This window comes from Rhineura floridana, chromosome 8 (assembly GCF_030035675.1).
Source record: "Rhineura floridana isolate rRhiFlo1 chromosome 8, rRhiFlo1.hap2, whole genome shotgun sequence".
Classification (NCBI taxonomy): Eukaryota; Metazoa; Chordata; class Lepidosauria; order Squamata; family Rhineuridae; genus Rhineura; species Rhineura floridana.
Window position 1 is genome coordinate 45,526,261 of NC_084487.1, and position 22,744 is coordinate 45,549,004.

A 22,744-nucleotide genomic window follows, 5' to 3' on the forward strand; every position below is an offset into this window, starting at 1 on the left:
GGACAGCCATCTGTCAGGAATGCTTTGATTTGAATTCTTGCATTGAGCAGGGGGTTGGACTTGATGGCCTTATAGGCCCCTTCCAACTCTACCATTCTATGATTCTATGAAGCCAGTCCAATGACAGGCATGGAAAGATCAGTAGCATAAGCAGAGCCTATTTCTTTTTGTAAGTAGCTAGCCATTCCCAGGATTTGTTGATGCTGGGTTTCATTGTCAGATTTGCCAACAAATTCCAGTTTGGTATGTTCATGCTGGTGATGCCAGTTGAAATTTTTTAGATTATTACCATTTTGAATATCTGATTTGTGTCCATGTATCCCATTACGTAAAATCCCAACTACTTGGCCTGTGCACATAGAGAAAAGACATTGCTGGCAGGCAGATGAGAGCATGCGTTGTGTTAGATTAGGATGACGTGTAGATAAATGAGCCGTCATGGTATGGCTAGTGCTGTTTGGTCCCAATTTCCCATGTCAATATGGGGGCAGAGAGTGGGCTCAGGGAGTGGCCCAGGAGGGAGCTTTCTCTGTGGCATCCCCAAAATTGTGGAATCCCCCCCCACAGAGCTGCACCTGGCCTTCAGCTCCTGAGATGTATGTTTTCAGAACCCACCCTATTCTTGTGATTGAAATGTGTTTTAATTCTTTTTAATATTGTATTTTGCAACCTGCCCTGGGACCTATTGGTGAAAAAATCATCATCATTTTAATAATATATATTTCACCTAATGCCAAAATAGACTTCTAAGCAGTTTACAAGTATAAAAAACAATTATACAAGCATGGGTAATTCAGAGTCCACTGTATGAACTCCATCCGATGCTGCTATTTCCACTCATCTATAAATAAGTGGTGAGGTGAAAGCTCTTGATTCTTTGTAGATGGATATCCTTGCTTGGAAGAACTTGCCGGAGCTGGTAAATTAAATAGGCCTGAGGACTGAAGCGTGCTCCCTGTGCTGTTACATTGGGATAAGGCCATCGGTAAACAGACCTTCTAGTTATGTTTTCCTCCTAAGAATAAGAAAAATGTATTGTTAGCTCTGTGCCTAGCTTTGCTTAAATTACAATGGCTCTGGGTGATCAGGAGTCTATGATGAGTTCTCTTTGACTGTGCATGGGTATACATAGCGACGGTAGGAACAGTTCTGCCCTCTGTCCTGATGGCACAAGAGAGGCCTGAGGCAGGAGACAGTATGCAGACATACCCCAAACACAGAGGGATTATTTGCACATACATGTTCACAATTTCGTGAATGCAACATCAAATGATGACTTCTGTATGCGATTGAGCCATTCTGATGTGACAGTTCTTCTGCTGGAATATTATGTGTCCTCCCATCACCTCAAATACAGTACTTTTTAGTGGTATTGGAAATGCATCACAATATGTCAAGTGATGTACGTGCATGAACAAACCAGGCCTGATGCTTCCTCAAGATGCAAGGTAGAAGATCCATTGCTGTGTTCCAATTGCACAGATTGATGCATTTATGAAAAGCACTTGTGAGAGCACAGCAACACTCATTTAAATGCTCATGCTTAAAGCGAGTGCACTCCTTATATGGTCATATTAACTGTCCCTTGACCCATGTGGCTGAGGCCAAAATTGGGGCTTTCTGAATGCAGAGCATGTGCTCTGCAACTGAGCTATGGCCTCCTCCTCAGAGAGGGCTTGGTCTCAAACTCTTCAAGTGATGGCTGTCAGAGAGTCTCAGTCAGTCGGTCATCAACTTTCATGCACTTGTCATTGGCCTCAACAATTTTCAGGGTAAGACTAGTCACCACAGTTGTCCTGAGAATGTTTAGGCATCCTGGGGGAATGCCCAGGTGTGTTCCTCTTCTCTTTGCAAGTAGTTGAGAGGTATATTTTGTGGATACTAAATCACCTCCTCCTGAGTAAAAAGAAGCAGATGGATTGTTGTGGGCAGAGGCAAACATACCCTGTAACTGTCTCCTTGAGGACTCCTGCAAGACGGGAGTAATTTCCCAACCACTCCCTTAACAGGCACACCTTGACTATCAGTTAAGTGGAACATTTGGGTGAATTCTTTTAGTGTGCTAAGGATAAGTGAAGAAAACAGCTTTGTGTAGGCAGACGCTGGCATGTGCCGTTTGAATGGAGCCAGTTCATTAACTGGTTAAAATATCTGTGACAGCATTTCAGTATATGTGACATTTTGATGCAATTTAATGAAAGGAAATGGTTCTGTTGTCTAACTCTCACAGACAAACCATTTATTGTTTGGAAGTGCATCACCTGATTGGGGAAAGGAACATAAATTGTTTATGACAGTGCCATCAGCCCTGCAAATTCTTCCGCAAGAGACCGCTCTGAATTTTAATGTGATTCATGAATTAATCGATTAATTATACCAATTAATTCTATCAGCTGTAATCCCTTTGGCTTGGAATGTTCAGGAGAAGGGCTTCAGAGATTTGGAGTTTTGCTTTTGATCTCCTTTGCCGTGACACTCTGCCTCATTCCTTCCTTCTCTAAAGAGGGCCGGGTAGTAGCTGACGTGCCTACAGAAAAGGGCTTTAGAACATGTGGAGAGCCCTGCTGGATCAGACTCAATGTTCATCTTGTTTCCCGCAGTGGTTAACTTGATGCTTTCCCTGGAAGTCAGTAGCCCTCCTCACTGTTGCCCCTCAGCACTTTCAGGGTCAGACCCGCCACTAGACACAGTGAGGCAACCACTTCAGGCTGCAAATGATGGGTAGCAGTGATGAGGTCTTGAAGGTATGTGGTTTGCTGTCTGACCTGCCTCCCCTAAGGTAGCTTCCTCATCTCACGTGCGCTGTCCTGTTGCCAGTGCTAGAGTAAGATTCAGCTGCCAGTCCTGTCACCGTCTGTATAGAAGGAAGCTGCCTTATACAGAGTCAACCCGTTAACCCATCTAACTCAGTATTTTACTCTGACTGCCAGTGGCTCTCCAGGATTTCAGACAGGGATCTCTCTCACCCTACCTGGAGAAGCCAGGGATGATTGAACCGGAGACCTTCTGCATGCAAATCAGGTGCCCTACAGCTGAGCTATGGCCCTTCCCCCAAGGAAATTGGGGGGGCACCATCTTGTCATTCTGCTCAGGCAGCAAAATATCTCGGGCCAGTCCTGAGCACCTGGCATTCAGTGGCATATTGTCTCTGAACATTTTGGTAGTTTGCTTGCCAATGTTGATGCAAAGAAAAGAGCAGAAGCCGTGTTCTCAGTTGTTGCCCTGCAAGAAGCCAACCTGTTGTCACTTTATTGTATTTGGCCAAAGTCATTGTGACAGGCATTCATGGGCTTAATTTGTTTTGAATTAAAATGGTCAATTATTAACTTTAATTGAAACTTTCATCCAGTTGTTAAATGGGCTTTTTCTGTTGCAGGTTGACGTGTGAGTTGTGACACTTCCCCTCCCCCTTCTCACTTCATTGCAGAGCAATGTTTTCCCCCGCCCTGATCTTAAAACACACTGACTTTGTATTAGGTGACCTTGATTTCAATGGAATAGTACATCTAAATGGGAGTGTTTTGGAGTGACAGCGCTCTGAAGAGTAAAAGGGTCACTTCTATTCACCTCTTAATTAATTTTTAAAGCAAAAGAAACAAAATATTTCACTTTTTTAACAGCTCTCACGCTGCCAGGGGTGAGAAAACTATGCTGGGTCATCCTCACTGCCTGAGCCAGCCCTCAGCCTCCTTCACACCGCCGTCAGTAGTGTGCATCCTGCCACTTCTTGAAACTGTGCTGCTTTAAAGGTTATTCAGGAAAGATTCCTACTGCGTGGGCTGCCAGGTTTTGTAAAAGCCCAGACATTCTATTTTGTCTGTGTTTCCCTTAATTGGGGTGCAACAGGGCAAGCCTGCAATAGAGTTGCAACTGTACCTTGAACAAGACTTTCACCTCATCGAAGCCAGCAGACTTTTGTTATCGACCACCAATGAGGAAACTTGGCACTGAAGTCAAACCTCCGCAAGGGGAGATTCTCTCAGGCCTTTCTCATAACATCCAAAGTCCCTCTAAGGCTGCAATCCTATGCACATATTTGCTTGAGCTCACCAACTTATGTCTGAGTACATAGAATTAGCCTGCTTGGGCATTTTCACATATGATGCTTAAAGTGACTCTTTCATCATTCAGTTTGTATTCTGAATGCCAAAAAACACCCCCCCCAAAAAATCAGAAAGCATATTTGTCTTACATAAATGCCTCTCTTCCACTCTGTCTTTTGCATTAACAAGGACCATACATTCCCATAAATAAGATACAAGGGGCTCCAAGCCTGTTCAAGCGATATGTCTGAAAATGTTTTATAAGTCAGTCTCACTGTCTTTCTGTAACTTAGCTAGAATGAGACCATAAGCCAGTCAGACATCACAAGTCTGTATTCCATTCAGGATTAGAACTGTACAACTATGACAAATTTGCTCTGTGCAGAATGAAACTCTAAGCATGATTTCTAGTTAGCACTGAGTCTGACAGTTAAACTATTCTGTAGCTCCCTCTGCAACAGATGCCACTTTAAGGAATTAACCTCCCTTTGTATTAGCACACATAAATTTGAAGTTCAGGAATGAATCTTAGGCATATAAGCTTTATATTTCTTTTACTTAGCAGAACTCAATCAAACATTACAGAAAATAAAATAAGTGAAATTGATCAATAACACAGAAACATTCTAAAATACAGTTGCTATTATTACGATTCTAAATGACTGATGCAGAGCTGAGAAACCCTATTAAATCATAATTACCTGAATCAACAAGGCTGTCTAGGCCTCTCAAAAAGAAGAGCAACAGATGCTCAAAAGAAGGAATATTTCTACCAAATATTTCCCTTGAAGAAGATAAATTTATGACACATTCCCAAATTGCTAACTTTCTTAATTATCAAAGAAAGACAAAGCTACATTCTACAAAATATCCAACTATATGAAAGACTTTGATAAATCATATGCTAAGGTAACATACAGTGCAACTTTTGCAACAATTTTGATTAAACATAGTCAAATAATTATAGACATATCTAATAGAACTACATCAAATATAAACAATTGCTATTTTAGACCTTGATTATATATGAGAATGTGCCTGGTTCACACTGATAAATAGCAATGTTAAAAATAACATTTGCTGTGTACACAACCAGTAGTGAGTGTAGTGGCAAATCCAGAAGTTCAGGGTCCCTTCATGATAGTCACAGCCATGCCTCCCCTTTTTTGCTGTGGGTTGAGAATGAGATCTTTGTTATTGCCTTCTCCCACAACAACAGATGACCCTAGGAGCCAATAAGCATGAAAAGGGAAATGTTAGCTACTGAAGAGAGTCTTCTCAGTGGCTGATTTATTTCCTTTCACTCTGATTGGCTTCAATCAGCAGGAAGGGACAAGGAAGCACATTAGAAGACTCTTCTTAGTGGCTAACACACTCCCTTTTCATGCTGATTGACTTGTAGGGTACTGGAGACATAGGGACCCTGATGGGACCCTGCTCCCCAAAACGTAAGAGCTCTAAGACACCCCCCCGAGACCACAGATGACTACACCACTGTGCACAATCAATCCTTATTTAGCTAATCTACAAATAAGGATTGATTGAGTCTAGCTAATTCAAGGTTTTCTTTGTACAACAGGAGATGCAGATGTAGTGGTTCAAGATGGGAAATGAGGAGTAGTGATGTCTCAGGCTGGTTTGCAAATCTGGTCTGTCTCTGAAGGATATCACAAAAATGGAAAGATGCCTTCTATTGTCAATATAATGATTTTAATTGAGTTACACTGGGGTAAAGAAAATCAGCTATAGGACCCAGTCCAATGTCTCTAGAACCAATCAAAATGGGTGCAGGAGTGGGTATATTTGCCACACAACCACATGTTCTTCTTTCTACATAAGAAACCTTGGCTCCTATTAAGCCTTTTCCTTTTGCCAGAGGGCAACACCCTGAGCTGTAACAAACATACTCTGTCTGCTAACACAAGAGCTCTTGTGCTAGCAGATAGGTGAGTTTTAATGTTGCACAACAGAGGACTCCAATGCAACAGTTGTACTAGCAGAAACTCACTGTGCAACAGATTGTTGCCAGAAACCTGCTTATAGATTCTCTTGTGCAACAATGTTCAGCTAGTGCAAAAGATTTCGCTGGCAGTACAAGTATTTGCTAACTGACTTGAACTTGGTGCAACACTGGATACAACGTTTTGTGCTTGGCTACCACCCCAGCTCCAAACCAAGACTCTCTCTCTGACTTGCGCTCCTCCAACTTGATCCCTATCCTTCCTTCCTTCCTTCCTTCCTTCCTTCCTTCCTTCCTTCCTTCCTTCCTTCCTTCCTTCCTTCCTTCCTTCCTTCCTTCCTTCCTTCCTTCCTTCCTTCCTTCCTGTTTCTACCTACCCTATATATTTATATCCTACCATTCTACCTGACAACAGGTATCCAAGAAGGCTGACAGTAAGTGAAAACTAACACATGATCAATGTAAGATTGTTTTTTCAAATGGCAGTGGTGACTCATGAAGGTTCTGGGGACAATGAGGGAAAACGTCTACTTTCCCAGACCTTAAATGAGGCTGTTTTGACTGGTGTTCCTTGAAGGTTTGATGGTGACCATCCTCGCTTTCTTCTTGAATGCCTCATCCCAGCTCAGCATTCCTGCCTGCACTTACTTCCTCCAGTCTAGCCAGCTGAGAGAAGCCTGATTAGCCCTCCCAGGGAATGGCCTGATGGTGAGAAAAATCAACCTTTAATAAGCCCTAAGGGTCAGATCCAGACACCACTGCCTACATGCATTCAATCTCCATTCTCGTTTTTCCTCATGTCCCTCCATTATTACCTTCTGGTACTCAGCCCTTGCTATAGCATTATTAGGACCAAACTGGTCAAAGTAAGGAGATGTAATTTTATCTGCATGGTTCATTTGGAGCAGAGGATTTCCTCAGCTTTGCTTGATGCTGGGTGGAGATGGTTCAGGCTGCTAATGCCAGTCAGCCCTGCCCACTAGGAACTGGACAGAAGTGCCTGCTTGAAGATGAATAGCAGCAAAGTGGAAAGACCCCTCTGTAGTTTACCTCCCCCAGCAGTGCAAGGTGCCATGTATGTCCGTAGCAAGGAAAAAGTAGGCATGTTTGGTAGGTAGGTAGTGAGCAGGAGAGCACCACCAGAGAAGGTGGAGGGGATAAGAGATGGTGGCACCCTTACTATCCATAAGGCTCAAATGTCTTGAGTTTGTCCTGCAGTTATTCAAGCAACTCAGTTTTTAATGGGAGACATAGTTTCACTTCAGCAAGGGCTGAAGAGTCAGCAATATTAGTAAACTAAGCTACAAGCAAAGGGCTCTTTCTGTTGTCATTAGCTGTTCAATCTTGTTCATGGTGCAAGATGACAGCAAATAGTTCGGGTTTTGTCCTGACCTGACCTCACCATGAGCCCATAGGGCATGAAGGATGCCTGAGGGATGTTCAGTTGATCAGTTGCCTACTGAGGGAGGAGGCAGTGTCAGGCTGGCATTTCTGGATCTTGGATAGCTCCAAGTGGATAACTAGTCCTCAGTTGAGGCCCTTTATCTCTCTTGGGCTAGACTCCTCCTCCAAGGCTGTGCCCCCTTCCTGAAAAGTGGAACATTAAAATGATATTCCTCTGACACAGAACCTGCCACTTGGTCATCTGTCAGCCAGCTCTCACCTTGTGTGTTGCCTTACTGTCAACTAGGCATGGGGGGGATGAGGCCCCTGGTGTAAAGGGGTCTGGTTCCTCATGGGAATCTGACTCAGGAATGCTGTCTCTGGGGGTCCCATTTTAGGGGCTCTGACTCAAGCGGCTCCTGGCTAAGGCTCTGTGTTGGACCCTGTCTGAGTTCAGCATCAATGCACCGCTGGTCTTCTGGACTCAGCTGCATTCCTTCCTTTTCATGCCACTCAGGGGCAGGGTCATGACAGATTCACACTAAAAAGTGGACTCTGTCAAAACTCCTGTTGTTATTCATACTAGGAAGGAAATAGTTACAAAGCCATTTGCCAGCATATTAGTTGGTGTTGGTGTGAGGCCTGACTGAAGCCTAACACCACATGTACCATAAAAAGCATCCATTTGAATACAGCTGTCTTTCCATTTAAATGATGTTCTTGCCAGCTACATCTGCAACTATAGTTAAGCACCAGCCTAGACTATGGGTCTCTGGCTTGCTAATGCTGATCAGGCTGGTAAGGCAACCCTATTTAAACATAAAGCCAGTTGCGTGGCACATTGCCCCAAGAAGTTTTTGTGTGTGGGTTTTTAACACACTCAGCATCCCTTTCACATCATGCCTGGGACAGCTTTATTAACTTACTTACTTCTATATTTTTAATTTTTATTTATTAAACATTTCTACTCTGCCTTTCTATCAAACTAGCCCCTCCAAGCAACTAGTAACATCTCAGTAATAATAAAAAATAAAAATTGTAATAAAGCAATTTAATACAAAAAATATAAAAAAGAAACCAACACAGAGCAAAACCAGACATCTAGACAAATCAGGAAGAGCAAAGAATGCACCTCTGAAGCTCCAAAGAGTTTCTTAAAAAGCCACGTTTCTGCTGCTTGTCAAAAGCTGAGCAGGGAAATGCACAGGCAGACCTCTCATGACCATAGGAAAAGAAAAGAAAAGAAAAAGTCATTTCTGTACACCATCCTTTGGCTGTCAAGGGGACAATCAATAGGGGAGAGTGCAGATGAGTTCATAGGGAGGGAAAGGTCTTTCAGATGTCCTGGCCCCTGACTTGGGAACATAGAAAAACTGTCTTATTCCAAGTGGGACCATTAGTTCAGAATTGTCAGCGGCTCTTCAGGATTTCAGACTTCTTAGTGTCTTAAAAGTTATAATGAGGGCTTTGAACTGGACCTGGAAACAAATTGGTAACCAGTGAAGCTGGAATAGCACTGGAGCACAGAAGTGATCTGAGTGCCCCTTACCAGAGGAAGCTCCTGCATTATGGACCAATTGAAGTTTCCAGATGCTTTTCAAAGGCAGTTGCATAATATGAGCAGGGGGAGGCCCTTGGGTTTAGAGGATCAGATGGGAGGGAAGCTTTTGGGAGCCAGATTTTGCCCCCTAGCCCACTAGTTGCCCATCTCTAGACAGCAATATATGCTCTAGAGTATATATTGTGCGCACACAAGTGCCACCATCTGGGTCAGGAACTCTGTTTGATGCCACTGTGCTCAGTGTCACACTCCCGTCTCTCCTTCCTCCAGCAAGCCCGTGTGGTTCAAAAGCTCATTTCCAATATTTATAGACTCAGTGGCCCTCTTCCTCTGCATTTTTTCTCTCTCCCAAGGGCAAGGGGTGCAGTGTTCTATAACCACTGGATATTACAGCAAAGCCCCTTATCCCTTGTGACAGTAGGGGACTCAGTAGAATCTCCAGGCTGGTAGTTCCTGACATCTTATCAGAGCTGCTCTTTCAGCTCATCTTTATTTCAAAGGGCATGGACCACGGCAGCCAGATTTTCCATCTTGGGATTTTGGCACCTGCTTTTATAAAGCACTAGGTGCTCATGCTCAATGCTAAAGGTCCCCCAGCAAGGATCCATGCTCGGATCATCAGCCTGACACTGTCACCAACATCTCTTCATCAAAATGCAGCCTGAGATATGCAACACTGAATGTCAATCATTTGCTTGGTCTCTCCAGCCTTGGTGGGGTGGGCACCTTCACATATTATTAACATGCATGGAGTGATGCTTCATTTCTAATACTTCCCTACCAGCAAAGTCTCAGGGTAGTCTGATGAGGAAGAAATGGCACACTGAAGGGATTTTGTGGCATTCTGCCTGTGTGATCAGCTTCAGCTCCTGCATCCCTCATTTCCCCTGCCAGCTTCAAGCCTGTCTCTCACCTTCTGTTTTCCCTTCTCTCTCCTCTTGTAGGATGGTGGAATATTCTCTGGATCTCCAAAATATCAATTTGTCTGCAATCCGCACTGTACGAGTCCTGAGGCCCCTCAAAGCCATCAACCGTGTGCCTAGTAAGTCTATCTGCCTTTCTTCTTTCATTCTCTCTCTCTTTCACACACATACACTTTTCTCCTGCTGGCTTAATTTTCTTAGGGAAGGTTTACACTGAGGATGGGGTGGGGAGCACATGTCTTCATCTAGCACATTCAGTCCCTACCAGCCACACTACACCTGCATCCAGTCCATGCTGATCTCTCCCACTCCTTTGTACTGCTATCTGAGGAAGCTTTTTTAGGGCAGGTCTGCATGCAGGCATTGGGGGGGGGGCAGGTGGGAAGTAAGGACATCTTCTTGTCTACCACCCAGTACCTGAATCCAGGCCATGCTGATCTCTCCCACCTATTTGAACTGTGGCCTAGGGAAATAATGCGTTGTGCACAGGTGGCAAAATCCATTTGAGAGAAAGAGCCATGTTTGTAGAAGAAAATCTGGGCTAAAACACTAAGCTAAGATTAAAGCATCTTTGGGACAGACCTTACTAAGAAGGAATCAGCAGGGCTTCTGCAAAGGATGTCCTGGCTAGGGACAAGTGAGAAATTCAGGTCAATTCACCCTTGAAGCTGAATCCATCAAATGTGCACTTTCTGAAATAATATGAGAACAAAAACACAGCCATCCTTCGAAATGTACATATTTGAATTTTGCAATGCGTTTTGCCTACCAAACAATGTTTACAAAAATGCATGTGTTAGGGGAGCGTGTGCATAAAAATGAATATATGCATGAGAAAACATACAGAAATGCATTATGAGAAATTGCTTGCAAAAATGTGTACATTAGTCAAAACTGCCTACAAATATGTGTTTATTAGGAGGAATTCACACTAAAATGCTGGAGAATTTCATGAGGATTTCCCTCCCAAAATATCACAAATTGCTGCAGAAATGTGGAGAACTGAGTTTAAGATTGGAAAAATAAGAAACAGAGAGAACTGAAATTGACAGATCTTTCCATCCCTAGTCCTGGCTTACCAGAATGTTTGAGTTTCTTGGGAGCATCACCAGGCAGATAGGTAAGGGTGATGTGGTCGACATTATATACTTTTGCCCAAAGTATAGTTTTGATAAAGTCTCACACCAAAGACTCATGCATAAATGTACTCATGAAATAAGAGGATGGGTCCTTTTAAGGATCAGTATGGTGTAGTGGTTAAGGTGTTGGACTATGCCCTGGGAGACCAGGGTTCAAATCCCCACATAGCCATGAAGCTCACTGAGTGACCTTGGGCCAGTCATTGCCTCTCAGCCTCATGAAAACTGTATTCATAGGGTCGCCATAAGTCAGAATCAACTTGAAGGCAGTACATTTACATTTAACTTATTAAAGGAAGCAGAGGGTAGAGGTAAAAACAGACTGTTTTCACAATAATGGGAACTAAAATGTCACACACACATACACACACAAGGATCTGTATTCAGACTGGTACTGTTGTAACTTGTTAGTAAATGATCTCTAGTCAGGAGTGAGGAATGAAGTAGTCAAATCCACCTTTTTTAAAAAGAAAAATGACTATTTTGCAATTCAGAAAGTGACAGGGAAATGCACTGAAAAGAGTGGGATGAACCAGGGATTAATGGAAAGGTATATAGACATCCCACAAGCAAATCAGGATGGATGCTCATTTTTGTATAAGTAATAATAATAAATGCTCAGTAGACACCAGACATAGCCTAACCCAAGTGCAAGCTTTGTGCAAACAAATGGATGAATGCTGAATAAGCAGGTCATCTGAAGAAGCCCATAATGCCTCATTTTGGAATGGTTGTGCTACCAGTGGGTGACTCACTTTGGATTAGGACATGACCCTATTGTGGATCATGGTCTAACTCTTGGCCACCAGTGTAGAGAAAATGTCTCTCATATGGGTGATGTGAGGTTTCACCGAATGGTCCTGTCAGCAATAGGAAGAATTTGGGAGATGGGACTAAAACAGCTTCTGTAAAGGATGCTTCCAAGCTATTCTGCCTTATGAAACTGGAGTCTTTGGGTATCTGCCTGCTACTGTGGCTACTGTGTTCCACCTGGACTTGTCCTAGATTTCTTGGCAGATTCTGTATAAGGGCCTTTTTATTAGCCCCAATGGCTAGGGTATCATTAATACGAGTTGGGACACAGAGGGGCACAATAGGAACAGGCAGAAGAAACCTGAGTGTGCCCAAAGGGTACTCTACATGGAAGCTGTCCCTGCATGGAGGCTGCTTTTGTTGCTAGTCCCTCTACTTTTCCACATCTTTCTCAACTAATGCAGTGCTGACTGTGGCTGTGCTAAGTCCCTGACGCTTTGCTTGCAAAAGATCTCAGGGTCAGTTCCCAACATTTTTAGGTAGAGATGGCAGAGAACCCATCCAAAATCCTGGAGACCCACCACCAATCAGTGTAGACAATATGCAGCTAGATGGACCGGTGATCTGATTCAGTATAAGCAGCTTTCTACGTTCGTAACAGCCTATCCAAGTGGGAAATCAGGAAACTGCATAGTGTAACGTGTGTGTGTGTGGTAACTCAGCATTAGAGAATATGAATAATAAATAAAATAAATAACTAAATAAATAAATAATGATTTGCATGCAGAAGGTCTCAGTTTAAATCCCTGGCATTTCCAGTTGGGACTGGGAAAGGCTGAAAGCCAGAAGAGCTGATAACGTACTGCTCTAGATGGACCGGTGGCAGCCTCCTGTGCTCCTAATATAGATGGCAAGCAGCAAGGGCCAGAGATGGCATCTTGTATAAGTGCATTTCTTACACAACCCTAGGGGAAATTTCTGGAACTAGGTTTGGGACTTCACCAGCGCATTGCCCTTTTAGTGAACTCCCCTTCATGCTGCCGCCGCTGTGGCAGTCTTTATTGGTCATGCTGGAAATGTGTGATTATTTTTCCATTCTCTTGAGGCTAAAATGTTAGATGTAGAATTTTTAACTTGAAAATGTCCCCTCCATTCCCATCCCCCCAAATCTGTAAAGTTTTGCTAGTAATATCCCATGTCACAGGTTTACTTTGAAATAGTCTTCTGTGTATTGAGCTACTTTCAATACTTCACAGCTTAAAAAAAGAAAGCTTCATAAGTGCAGAATAAAATGGTTTAGACTCTTTCAGCTAGTTTGGGTAACATCAGAAGCTTACGTAGGAGCCTGTGGCAAAGCCCCAGGACTAGTCGGATGATTTAAACGCCAACTGTAAACATTCTCTCTGGAAGTCTAATTTACAAGCATTTGGTATGTGTATAGATAATGGCTTTGCAGTTGCAAATTAGTGCCTTGGGCAAAGAATGGAGAATTTCCAACCCTTACCCTGTTTCCTTAGACTCTGCTGGTAGTATTTGGAGAAGTTGCATCCATTTTATTGGTGTGATTCTCTGTTATAATGGTGCTTGGATTTAGAAGGCTTTGCTCAGTAGATCATTAATGACCCTCTGTCCCCTGGATAGTTGTTAGGCTCACCTGTTACCCCTGTGGCCTTGACCTCCTTTCACAAGCATTTTTCTCATTGGGGAAGGACCCTCCCGTGTTAGAGCACTTGCTTTGCATGCAGAAAGTCCCAGGGTCAATCACTGGCATCTCCAGTTAAAAAGATCAGGTAGCTTAAGAAAGGTTTCAAGCGTTCAGTGGTATGAAATAGTTTTAGGAGATTTCTTCACCCAGCTCAATTTGTGATAAAAGGTGTGACAAATTTATTTAAAAATGGAGATTATTTATAGATCATTGAAATACAAAGTATCAAGATAATATACAGTTACATGAATTCTTTTTGCTTGTATAACTTTGTAATTCTGTTCTGTGTATGGCTTTTTCTTTCTGTTTGAGGTTTGTTTTCCTTTTTGTTTTTACATCATTTGAAATGGATATATGGTCTGTTTTGTTCTACATGGTTGGGTTTTTTTTCCTGAAAACAAAACAAAAGCAAAACGGTAGCAGGTAGTGTTGCTAGATCTCCAGTTTTTACCCAGAGACTCTGGCTTTGAGAGGACCTCTCTGGGTCTCTGGCTGAGTCACCTCAGTCTCCGGTTTTCTGGAATGACTAGCCCGGCAGCCCAGAGACCTGGTAACACTACACCAGTCACTCGGGCTTACCTACATCCAGTCACGCCACCTCTTGCATGAGTGTGTTAGTGTACATGCCTTCCATCACCCAAGTTGGCAGTGGGAGCGTGATGCAGCAGGACCAGATGTAGCTAGGCTATGCCAGCTGCTAGCTGTTCCCTGGGAGGGTGAAGCTCCCAATCTGTAATCTCCACTGTCTGGCAAGGATTGCAGAGTGGGAGCTCCACCCTCCCAGCCCCAGGGGCTATTTCCAGACCTGGGGGGAGGCAGAGGCAGTGAGGCAGGTGGCAAGAAGCAGGGATGGCAAAGAAATTGCAACAAACGAGAGACAACAGCAGTATGTGAGCTCAGGCCTCCCCCAAGGTCGAGCAGAAGGGAGGCCTGTAAGCATCGAAAGTGGGGCACTGACAAAATTGGGTGGTGAGTGGGGTGGGTGGGAAAGTGCTTGCAGGGTGAGTGGGAGGTTGGAAAAATGCCTGGGAGAACGGGTTGGAAACTGTCTGGGGGAATGACATCACTAGGGACCGCCCTTGACATCGCTAGAGCCTGCCCCTGAAATCTCAGGGTTTGAGATGCTTCTGACCTGGCAACCTTAGCAGTTGGAGAGCTGCTGGCAGGCCAAGTAAACAGTAATGGCTTAGATGGGTGAATAGTCTGATCTGGCAGTAATAAGGCAGTTAGCTATAGATTCATCTCATTCCATGGGAAGTCTGCTAGGAGAAATAACCCAAGTTTGTCAGGACAAACACAAAAGGTAAAGGTGAAAAATAAGCTAGGAGTAGCAGTATGAAGCATGTACCAATATGAAGCTGCCTTGTGCAGAGTCAGGCCACTGATTCGTCCAGCTCAGTATTATTTGCACTGACTGGCAGCAGCTCTCTAGGGTTTCAGGCAAAGGACATCCTGAGCCCTTCCTACAGATGTTGGGGATTGAACCTGTGACTTCCTGCATTCAAAGCAGATCCTCCACCACTGAACAAATATAGTTCTCATTTGTAAATGGCAAGGGGAAGGCAGAGAAAGATCTAGGAAAATAGAAGACCAGTCAGCATGACTTGATTATGCGACAATATCTAGGAATAAATCCTAAAAGAGTCAATTTGTACAGGCCAAGGTCATAATGGGTAATTACTAATATAACCAACATGAATTTGTTTGGTTTTTTTTATGTCAGAGAAACCTTGTTTCCTCTTTTGATCAAGTAACTGCATTACCAAGTGGCAAGAAAGCTATTCACATAATGTAGCTCACCTCCTGTAAAGCAGCCAACATGACATAGAAGCAAGAAGATGGAAAAAGTTGGGCTAGGAGGCAATTAAGAACATAAGAACATAAGAAGAGCCTGCTGGATCAGGCCAGTGGCCCATCTAGTCCAGCATCCTGTTCTCACGGTGGCCAACCAGGTGCCTGGGGGAAGCCCGCAAGCAGGACCCGAGTGCAAGAACACTCTCCCCTCCTGAGGCTTCCGGCAACTGGTTTTCAGAAGCATGCCGCCTCTGACTAGGGTGGCAGAGCACAGCCATCATGGCTAGTAGCCATTGATAGCCCTGTCCTCCATGAATTTGTCTAATCTTCTTTTAAAGCTGTCCAAGCTGGTGGCCATTACTGCATCTTGTGGGAGCAAATTCCATAGTTTAACTATGCGCTGAGTAAAGAAGTACTTCCTTTTGTCTGTTCTGAATCTTCCAACATTCAGCTTCTTTGAATGTCCACGAGTTCTAGTATTATGAGAGAGGGAGAAGAACTTTTCTCTATCCACTTTCTCAATGCCATGCCAATTACCATAGTAAGGTGAGGCCACAACTGAATGGAAAAAAATCCCTGAATTTAGGGCAATAATGTAAGGATCTCTGTCTGCTAAGAGAAGCCTTGTGGGCTTTAATAGGGTCAATTGGGCCCTCAGCTGTTTTGGAAGTTAGGTATTTAACTGAGAGAGAGGAAAGGAAAAGAGCTGAGTTTCCTCTGTAAAAACCCTGTTCAGAAATTGTCAGTCTTTTGGCCATCTTTTCTAAGCTGGCCTGTCACTTGCTCTTTTTATCCCTTCTACAACAAACTTCTAAAAAGCCTTCCAATTCTACAACAGTTGCCATGTTAAAACTAACACATGCATTCATTGTGGGTGTTACTTTTGTAGCAGGCTAGAGCCTACTTTATCATGTACTTGAATTGACCTGGAAGGTAAATCTGACTCCAATGCAATCAGAATTAGACCTGTCTGGGTCCACTGAAGCATAAGGATACAGATGAATACATGATTTACCATCTAACCCAGGGGTGGGGAACCTCAGGCCTGGGGGCCAAATGTGGCCCTCCAAGCCTCTCTGTCTGGCTCTTGGGAGTCTCCTTAAGCCACATCCCATCCCCAGCCACACACACCTTAACGACCCTGTTTTGCATTCTCCTTGAGTGTTTTTGCCTTGCAGGCATGTGTCCTTGAACTCTGACAGTGCCTCTTGTTTCCCTGGATGGAGGATAGAGAGGAGTGTGTGTAGAAGCTAGCCTCCCGCACAGAGGTAGAATTTACATTCATTGCCCCTCCCACTTTTGCCTCTGGCCCTGCCCACCACTGGCGTATGGCCTCGGAAAGGTTGCCCAGAAGGAAATGCAGCCCCCAGACTGAAAGAGGTTTTCCACTCCTTTTTATTTATCATTAATTTTTTATTCAAAGTTTCAAAAAAAAAAAAAACAAATTAATAACTAATACAATAAAATAAAATGTTGACTTCCGATTTGTCGCAGATCAGTTATAGGTCTATAATATATAACAAACCTGTCTCTTAATATATTACAAAATCACTTTCCTCCAGTAGTTATCTTAATTAATCATCAAATCTCATTAACATCACTTTATTCTTTCCGCAAAAAGTCAAATAGAGGTTTCCACTCCTTGAGAAATATATCCATTGATTTTTCTCCAAATAAACATGTCGATTAATCCATCTCATCAAGTCTCCTAGGTCCAGTAATTTCAATAGCCATTCTTCCATTATCAGTATTAATTCCATCTTCCATCTTCCATCCTTGCATCCATAATAATCTTGCTGTCATAGTCATAATCATATAATAAGAGTCTGATGGGAATTTCCTTCCTCACAAATATTTCCTTGCCATCAATTCTGAATGTGTTACTGAAATGTTGTTGTAAAGTCATATCTCTGTTCCTCTTTTTTACGAAATGCACTAGCACATCTCTTGAGAGTTTTTTCATTGTCACATATCTGTAATTAATTCTATAAATGTTCTCTATTTCAAGCTCCATCACATCATTCCAGTCCAGAAATTTTTTTGAAACATTGATAGCTTTATCTCTGATATCTTCATCAATTTCTTCAGGGACAACGCTGAATTCCAAACAGTAATCTTTATCTCTAAGGTCCATAAACTCCAAATCTTTTTCTAGTTCCACATTTGATATATCTGTTCCAATCTCCAGGACTTGCATCTTCCCTTTAATTTTTCTTTCTTCTTCTATTGCTTGTCTAGTTATATCTTTGATCTCATCAACCTCCTCTCTCATAAAATCCCCTATTTCTTTCAGCTCCTGCTTCATTTTGCCAAATTCAATTTTCATCTCTTGTTTGCCATGTCTCAGTTCTTGTTTCGTTATCTCAATCTCATCCATTATTTTCTGAAACATATTTACATCTAGGGTCTCAGCCACTTTCTTAATTGTCATTTTTAAAACCAAGAAGAAAAAAAACCCTTCAATTTCCAATATAGCACTATTCCCAAGCAAAGAGCAATTTATTTCTTTTTCCAGCAACAAAGGAGTTAATATTCCAAACCTGATGACATCATAATGTAGACAGCACAAACTGCCTTATCTCTTATGTGTCCAAGAATGCAAAACAAATTTAGTTCACAGCATCCAAATAGTTAGTGGCATAAAGAACAAGCAGATTCGTCAAAATGAAGTAGACCAGAAAAAATAGTCCCAGACATATAATACTCAAAAGTTCATATAAATCAAAAAATTTCTCCTCAGATTAGATGCCTCTCATCCGTTTGTATCTTTATAATGCTCAATTCCAGGCCAGTTTTTTGCAATAAAAACAAAGATAAGCTATTTCGATTTCCTTCCACCTTAATTCCGTGTATTAAAGAGAAAAGTTATAACTCACCCAGGGATTCTTTACTGCTGATTCTTTTAACAAATCTCTTTTACTGCAACAATTTAAGCCAAATGATAAGGATAGACAGAAGAATGCTTGCCTGTTAAAATCTGTTTTTCTTTGAAGAAAAGAAAAACGTCTCGCTTAATCAGTTTGAGCTTGCTTGAAATTCCCTGGCTCCGTCTGACGTTGCTGGCTGGTCCTTCGTTCATAGACGATCCTAATGAATTCAAGTCCCCCAACAAACACAACGAAGCTTGTGGGTGATCTCTTCGTTTCTCCCTTGCCTGGGAGAAAGTTTTTACCAGTCAAAAAAACCTTTTGACTGGTTTTAAAACTGAAAAAGCTTCCTCTGAGATGAGAGCTTGTCTCAGAGGCAAGCACAAGCGAAGCAATCCTTCCCGGAAGTCCAAGAGGTTTTCCACTCCTGATGTTACTAATCAAGTGGACCGTGATGGTGTACCCATGGAGTGCATGCTTCTCCCAACCTGATAGCGGCATCAGTGCAAGGAAACAATCTGATGTACAGCACTCCTAAAACTATGCCACAGAAAGAGCCTTGCTTTTTGCAGGGAGGGGATAAGTAAAGATTGAGGAGCATGACATTTGCTATCTCCTACATGAGTCTGCCTGTAATCTAAAACTACTCTAGATCCTAAACGGGCAGGGGAGTGAAATAATGGCCATATACCCCACCCATGCACATCCTGCTTCCCCTTTTGTCTCTGCTTCCCCCTCTGAATCTTTGTGTGCATGATATATAAACATGAGCCTGACTACACTGGGAACTGAACCATCAGGATCTGCTGGGCCACAATGTGAATGTGGATGCAATTGCTCAGCACAGAGCAGTGTCTGTATACACACAAATGTTTTACGCCCCGCCCCCCCCTGAAAGCATATCAGGTTCAGGCCACGGAAACTGACATATTTTAGTAGAATGGTTACTATGGAGGAGAAGGGTAAGGGAGAAGAGCACAGCAGAAGCAGGAATTGTTCCCTTTGCCTTTTTAAAACACCACTTCGCTTCTCAGGGTAACGCGGAGTCATAGCTGCAGCTCTGCTGGTATTCCACTGTGCTTATTAACTCCAATCAAATAATGTCAGCCGTGTTTGCACAACTATGCATCACACAGCAGATGGTAATGAAATACTAATTATTAATAACTATTTTGGTGCAGGGTCACAGAGAAGGACAGAGTTCCCTTGGCCTGCTAAGAAGGGCAAAATAAAGATTTGCACCCCACAATGAATGAGGAATCTCCTTTCCTTGCTTTGTTCAGTGGATTCAATGTTTATGTATTTTATGTATCTATATGTCTTCTTGATTTTATATCTTTTTCCCCCCTGCCCTTCTGCCAAAGCGTTCAGGGTGACATAGGCAGTTTCTCTCCCCCTCCCCCTCATGTGCCCACAACAACTTTGTAACGTAGGTCAGGGAGAGAGAGGGAGAGATTGCCATAAAGTCACCTTGTGAGCTTCATGGCCAAGTAGGGTTCTGATCATCCTGCTTCAAGTGGGATGGTTTCCCTCTGCCCAGTGGTGGCTGGTGACCAGTGAGACTAGTAGAGCAGAAGGCAGGGAGCCCAACAGCAGTTGAAAGCAGAGGCAAGGACAAGCAAAGCCAAGTAATTCTCGTTTTGTCCCCATACTCTCCCCTGCTGGGTGTGACAAGGGCAGGCAGGTGCAGGTGAGGGCAGACTGAGGTTGATGGGCCAGTGCTCCATTTGCCCAAATGGACCATCCTCTACTGCTTCTCCCCTACAGGTCTGCATAGGACCCTGCAACAGACATGCCCGGGGAATGTCCATTAGGCAGGAAAAAGGTGTAGTGGTCCCTCACAAAACTACAAAAGTATGTACACCAGTGGCATGTAATAAAATGATCCCAGCATGTTTCAAGCACAACTGTTGATCACCAGGGGAAAGATTACAGAAGTACACTTACCAAGAATTACATGTTGGGCGCCGTATCCTCATTCATTGTAAATCTCTCTTGGAATGTCTGTATTTAGAAACACCCCCCCCCGAATACTGCTTACCATGAAAACCCTATTCATAGGGTCACCATGTCGGAATCAACTTGAAGACAGTCTATTTCCATTTTTCCCTTTGTTATTCAGAAGGGGCCACCTTGCAAGGAGAGGGGAAAGTTGCCCCTGCCTCATCCTCTGGTATTATTATTTCCACCTATAAAAGCAGAAAACAACAAAGGTTGTAGGCACGTATGCATGCTTTTGCTTGTCTGTCACGTTTATACCCTGCCTTTGTTTCAGGTTTGAAGTCAAGATGGCAACAAGCTTCCTAAAACTGTTTGCTTTCAACAAAGTTGCCACATGAAATCCCGTTAGAGCAGTCTTGCTAATAAGCCCCCTAAAGGGTTTGCCCTGCAATTTTATTTTATTTTTTAACTCACCTGCATTTTGCTTATAAAATGGGCTGGCAGAGGATAGACAGAGCACTCTGGCCCTCCTTTACCAGCCTTGGTTATAAATATAAAGCAGGCTAGTGAAAAACTTTGGCAGGCTAGAAGAGTAACAGAATGAGAAGAAGATTAGACAAATTCATAGAGGTTAAGGCTATCAATGGCTACTAGCCATGATGGCTGTGTTCTGCTACCATAGCGAGAGGCAGTATGACTCTGAAATCCAGTTGCTGGAAGCTGCAGGAGGGAAGAGTGCTCTTGCACTCAGGTCCTGCTTGTGGGGTTCCTATGGGCAGCTGGTTGGCCACTTTCGTATCTGCTGCAACAGAAGTGAGCCTACAGTGTTCGCCTTGGCACTCGGATAGGTGCTTTTGGAGGGGGAAGAGGAAGTGTTGAAACCTTTTCCTGCTAACCACTTTTAAACTGAAACTCCAACCACCACTCCAATCCACCTGCTTTTACTATGCAGATTAGGGATGTGCTAGAATTCCGCCCAGTTTGGATTTGGTACCAAATTTTTAATTAATTTGCTTATTCTTAATCACTGAGGATCGGATTTTAATGCAGCGAATTTACGCAGCATTTTTGAAAACTGACTTTTTTTTAAAAAATCCTTGTTTAAAGCACTGGTTATAAGAATGATAATTCATCAATATTTCCTTTACAAATATCAATATTTCCTTCAAACTATCGATATTTCCTTTAAAATGTCAATATTAATATCAATCTTTTTAAAAATATTGATATTAATATTGATATTTTTCAAAGCAAAAAAAAAACTCAGATAGGTAAAAGCAGCGACTAGCAGATACAGAACGAACTTGAATCAGTGCCAGCCCATTAGGTCTATGGAATGCTTGTGAACCAGCACCAGTCAATGCAGGGCTGGTGCTAGGCATGGCTGGGCCCTTGTGCACCACCTTGCCTTGGGCCCATGGCACTGTAGCCCAACACCCCCAGTATAGGTGGCACGGGACTAATAAGCCTACCCACGTGCCCCACCTAGCTTTTCTGCTGTGTGAATGACGTGCATGTGCAGCACACATGCCTGCCATCAACTAAGATGGTGGTGGGGATGACAGCCTTAGGGAAGCCCTCGCCACCATCTTGGGTGATGGCAGGCATGTGCACACAGCACACATGGCATTCACACTGACAGGAGAGGTAGGTGGGGCGGGTGGGCAGGCTTATTGACGCCTGCACTGTCTGTATTGAGGGGGTGCCTGGGAGCTCCTTCTCTGCGATCTGCAGCAGGGTCAGGTTGCAGGATCCGACATTGCTGCAGATCACGAAATGGAAGTGCCACCCTCCCACCCTAAGGAGAGGCCGTTCAGGGGCCCTTTTGGGCTGCAGAGGCCCTCAGTCAGAGCCCTATCTGGCCACCATCTGGTGCTGGCCCTGGCTCAATGGATCCTATCCCTAATGCAGTCACAGGTGTCGCATTCCTCAGGGGTAAGATCAGTTCGGAGGAGTTTCAGGGAGAAAGAGGCTGGCAGGCTAAACACTCCCCCCCCGGTGCAAATCCCCCTACCCAAGGGTACTTTGCAAAGGAGAAGGGGCCATTGGAGCTTCACTGCCTTTGGCTATAATATAACATGCAGCTAATCCCTAGTTTGGGAACTAAACCTGGTTCTTGTCCCTAGTGCTCCCACATGTTAGGGATAAGTATCAGATTTTGGTCCTCTCAACTGTATTTCAAATTGCAGCCTATTTGTTTTGTCACTTTGCTTTGTACATTTATAACTAAATGTAAAATACTGAGAGCTGAAAATCAGACCCAATCTGCATAGTCCCACCTATTCACCTGCATATCCCTGCCCTGGGTTCCATTTTTTTTCTTGTGATGCTATAAAGCAGGTGTGTGGAACCTTTGGCCCTCCAGATGTTGCTGAATTACATCTCCCATCAGCTCCAGCAAGCAAATGACCAGGGATTATGGAAGTCGTAGTTCAGCAACATCTGAAGGGCAAAGGTTCTCCACACACCTGCTGAAAAGTGTCTTGTCTTTGAAACTGGCTTATATAGATAGAGAATTGCTAAATTGTGCTAAAACAATGTGTGGTGCTTCTATGGGATTGCTGCCTGTTTCAGATACAGTGAAGCAATTTCCACATATGGCTTTCTGAGACACTTTCAGCCATTCATCACCTCTTTTTTTGACAACGCCATAAGATTTATGGTGGGGTTTATTT

The 22,744-nt window shown here is 43.4% G+C and overlaps 1 protein-coding gene across 1 annotated transcript in view; it reads left to right on the top strand.

Annotated features, from left to right (window-relative positions):
* CACNA1I (calcium voltage-gated channel subunit alpha1 I) overlaps positions 1-22,744 on the top strand; it is a 483,310-nt gene that overhangs the window by 274,052 nt on the left and 186,514 nt on the right. Inside the window, exon 4 of the mRNA XM_061582812.1 lies at positions 9,892-9,989. Coding sequence (XP_061438796.1) covers positions 9,892-9,989 — 98 coding nt within the window. The remainder of the gene's footprint in view (positions 1-9,891; positions 9,990-22,744) is intronic.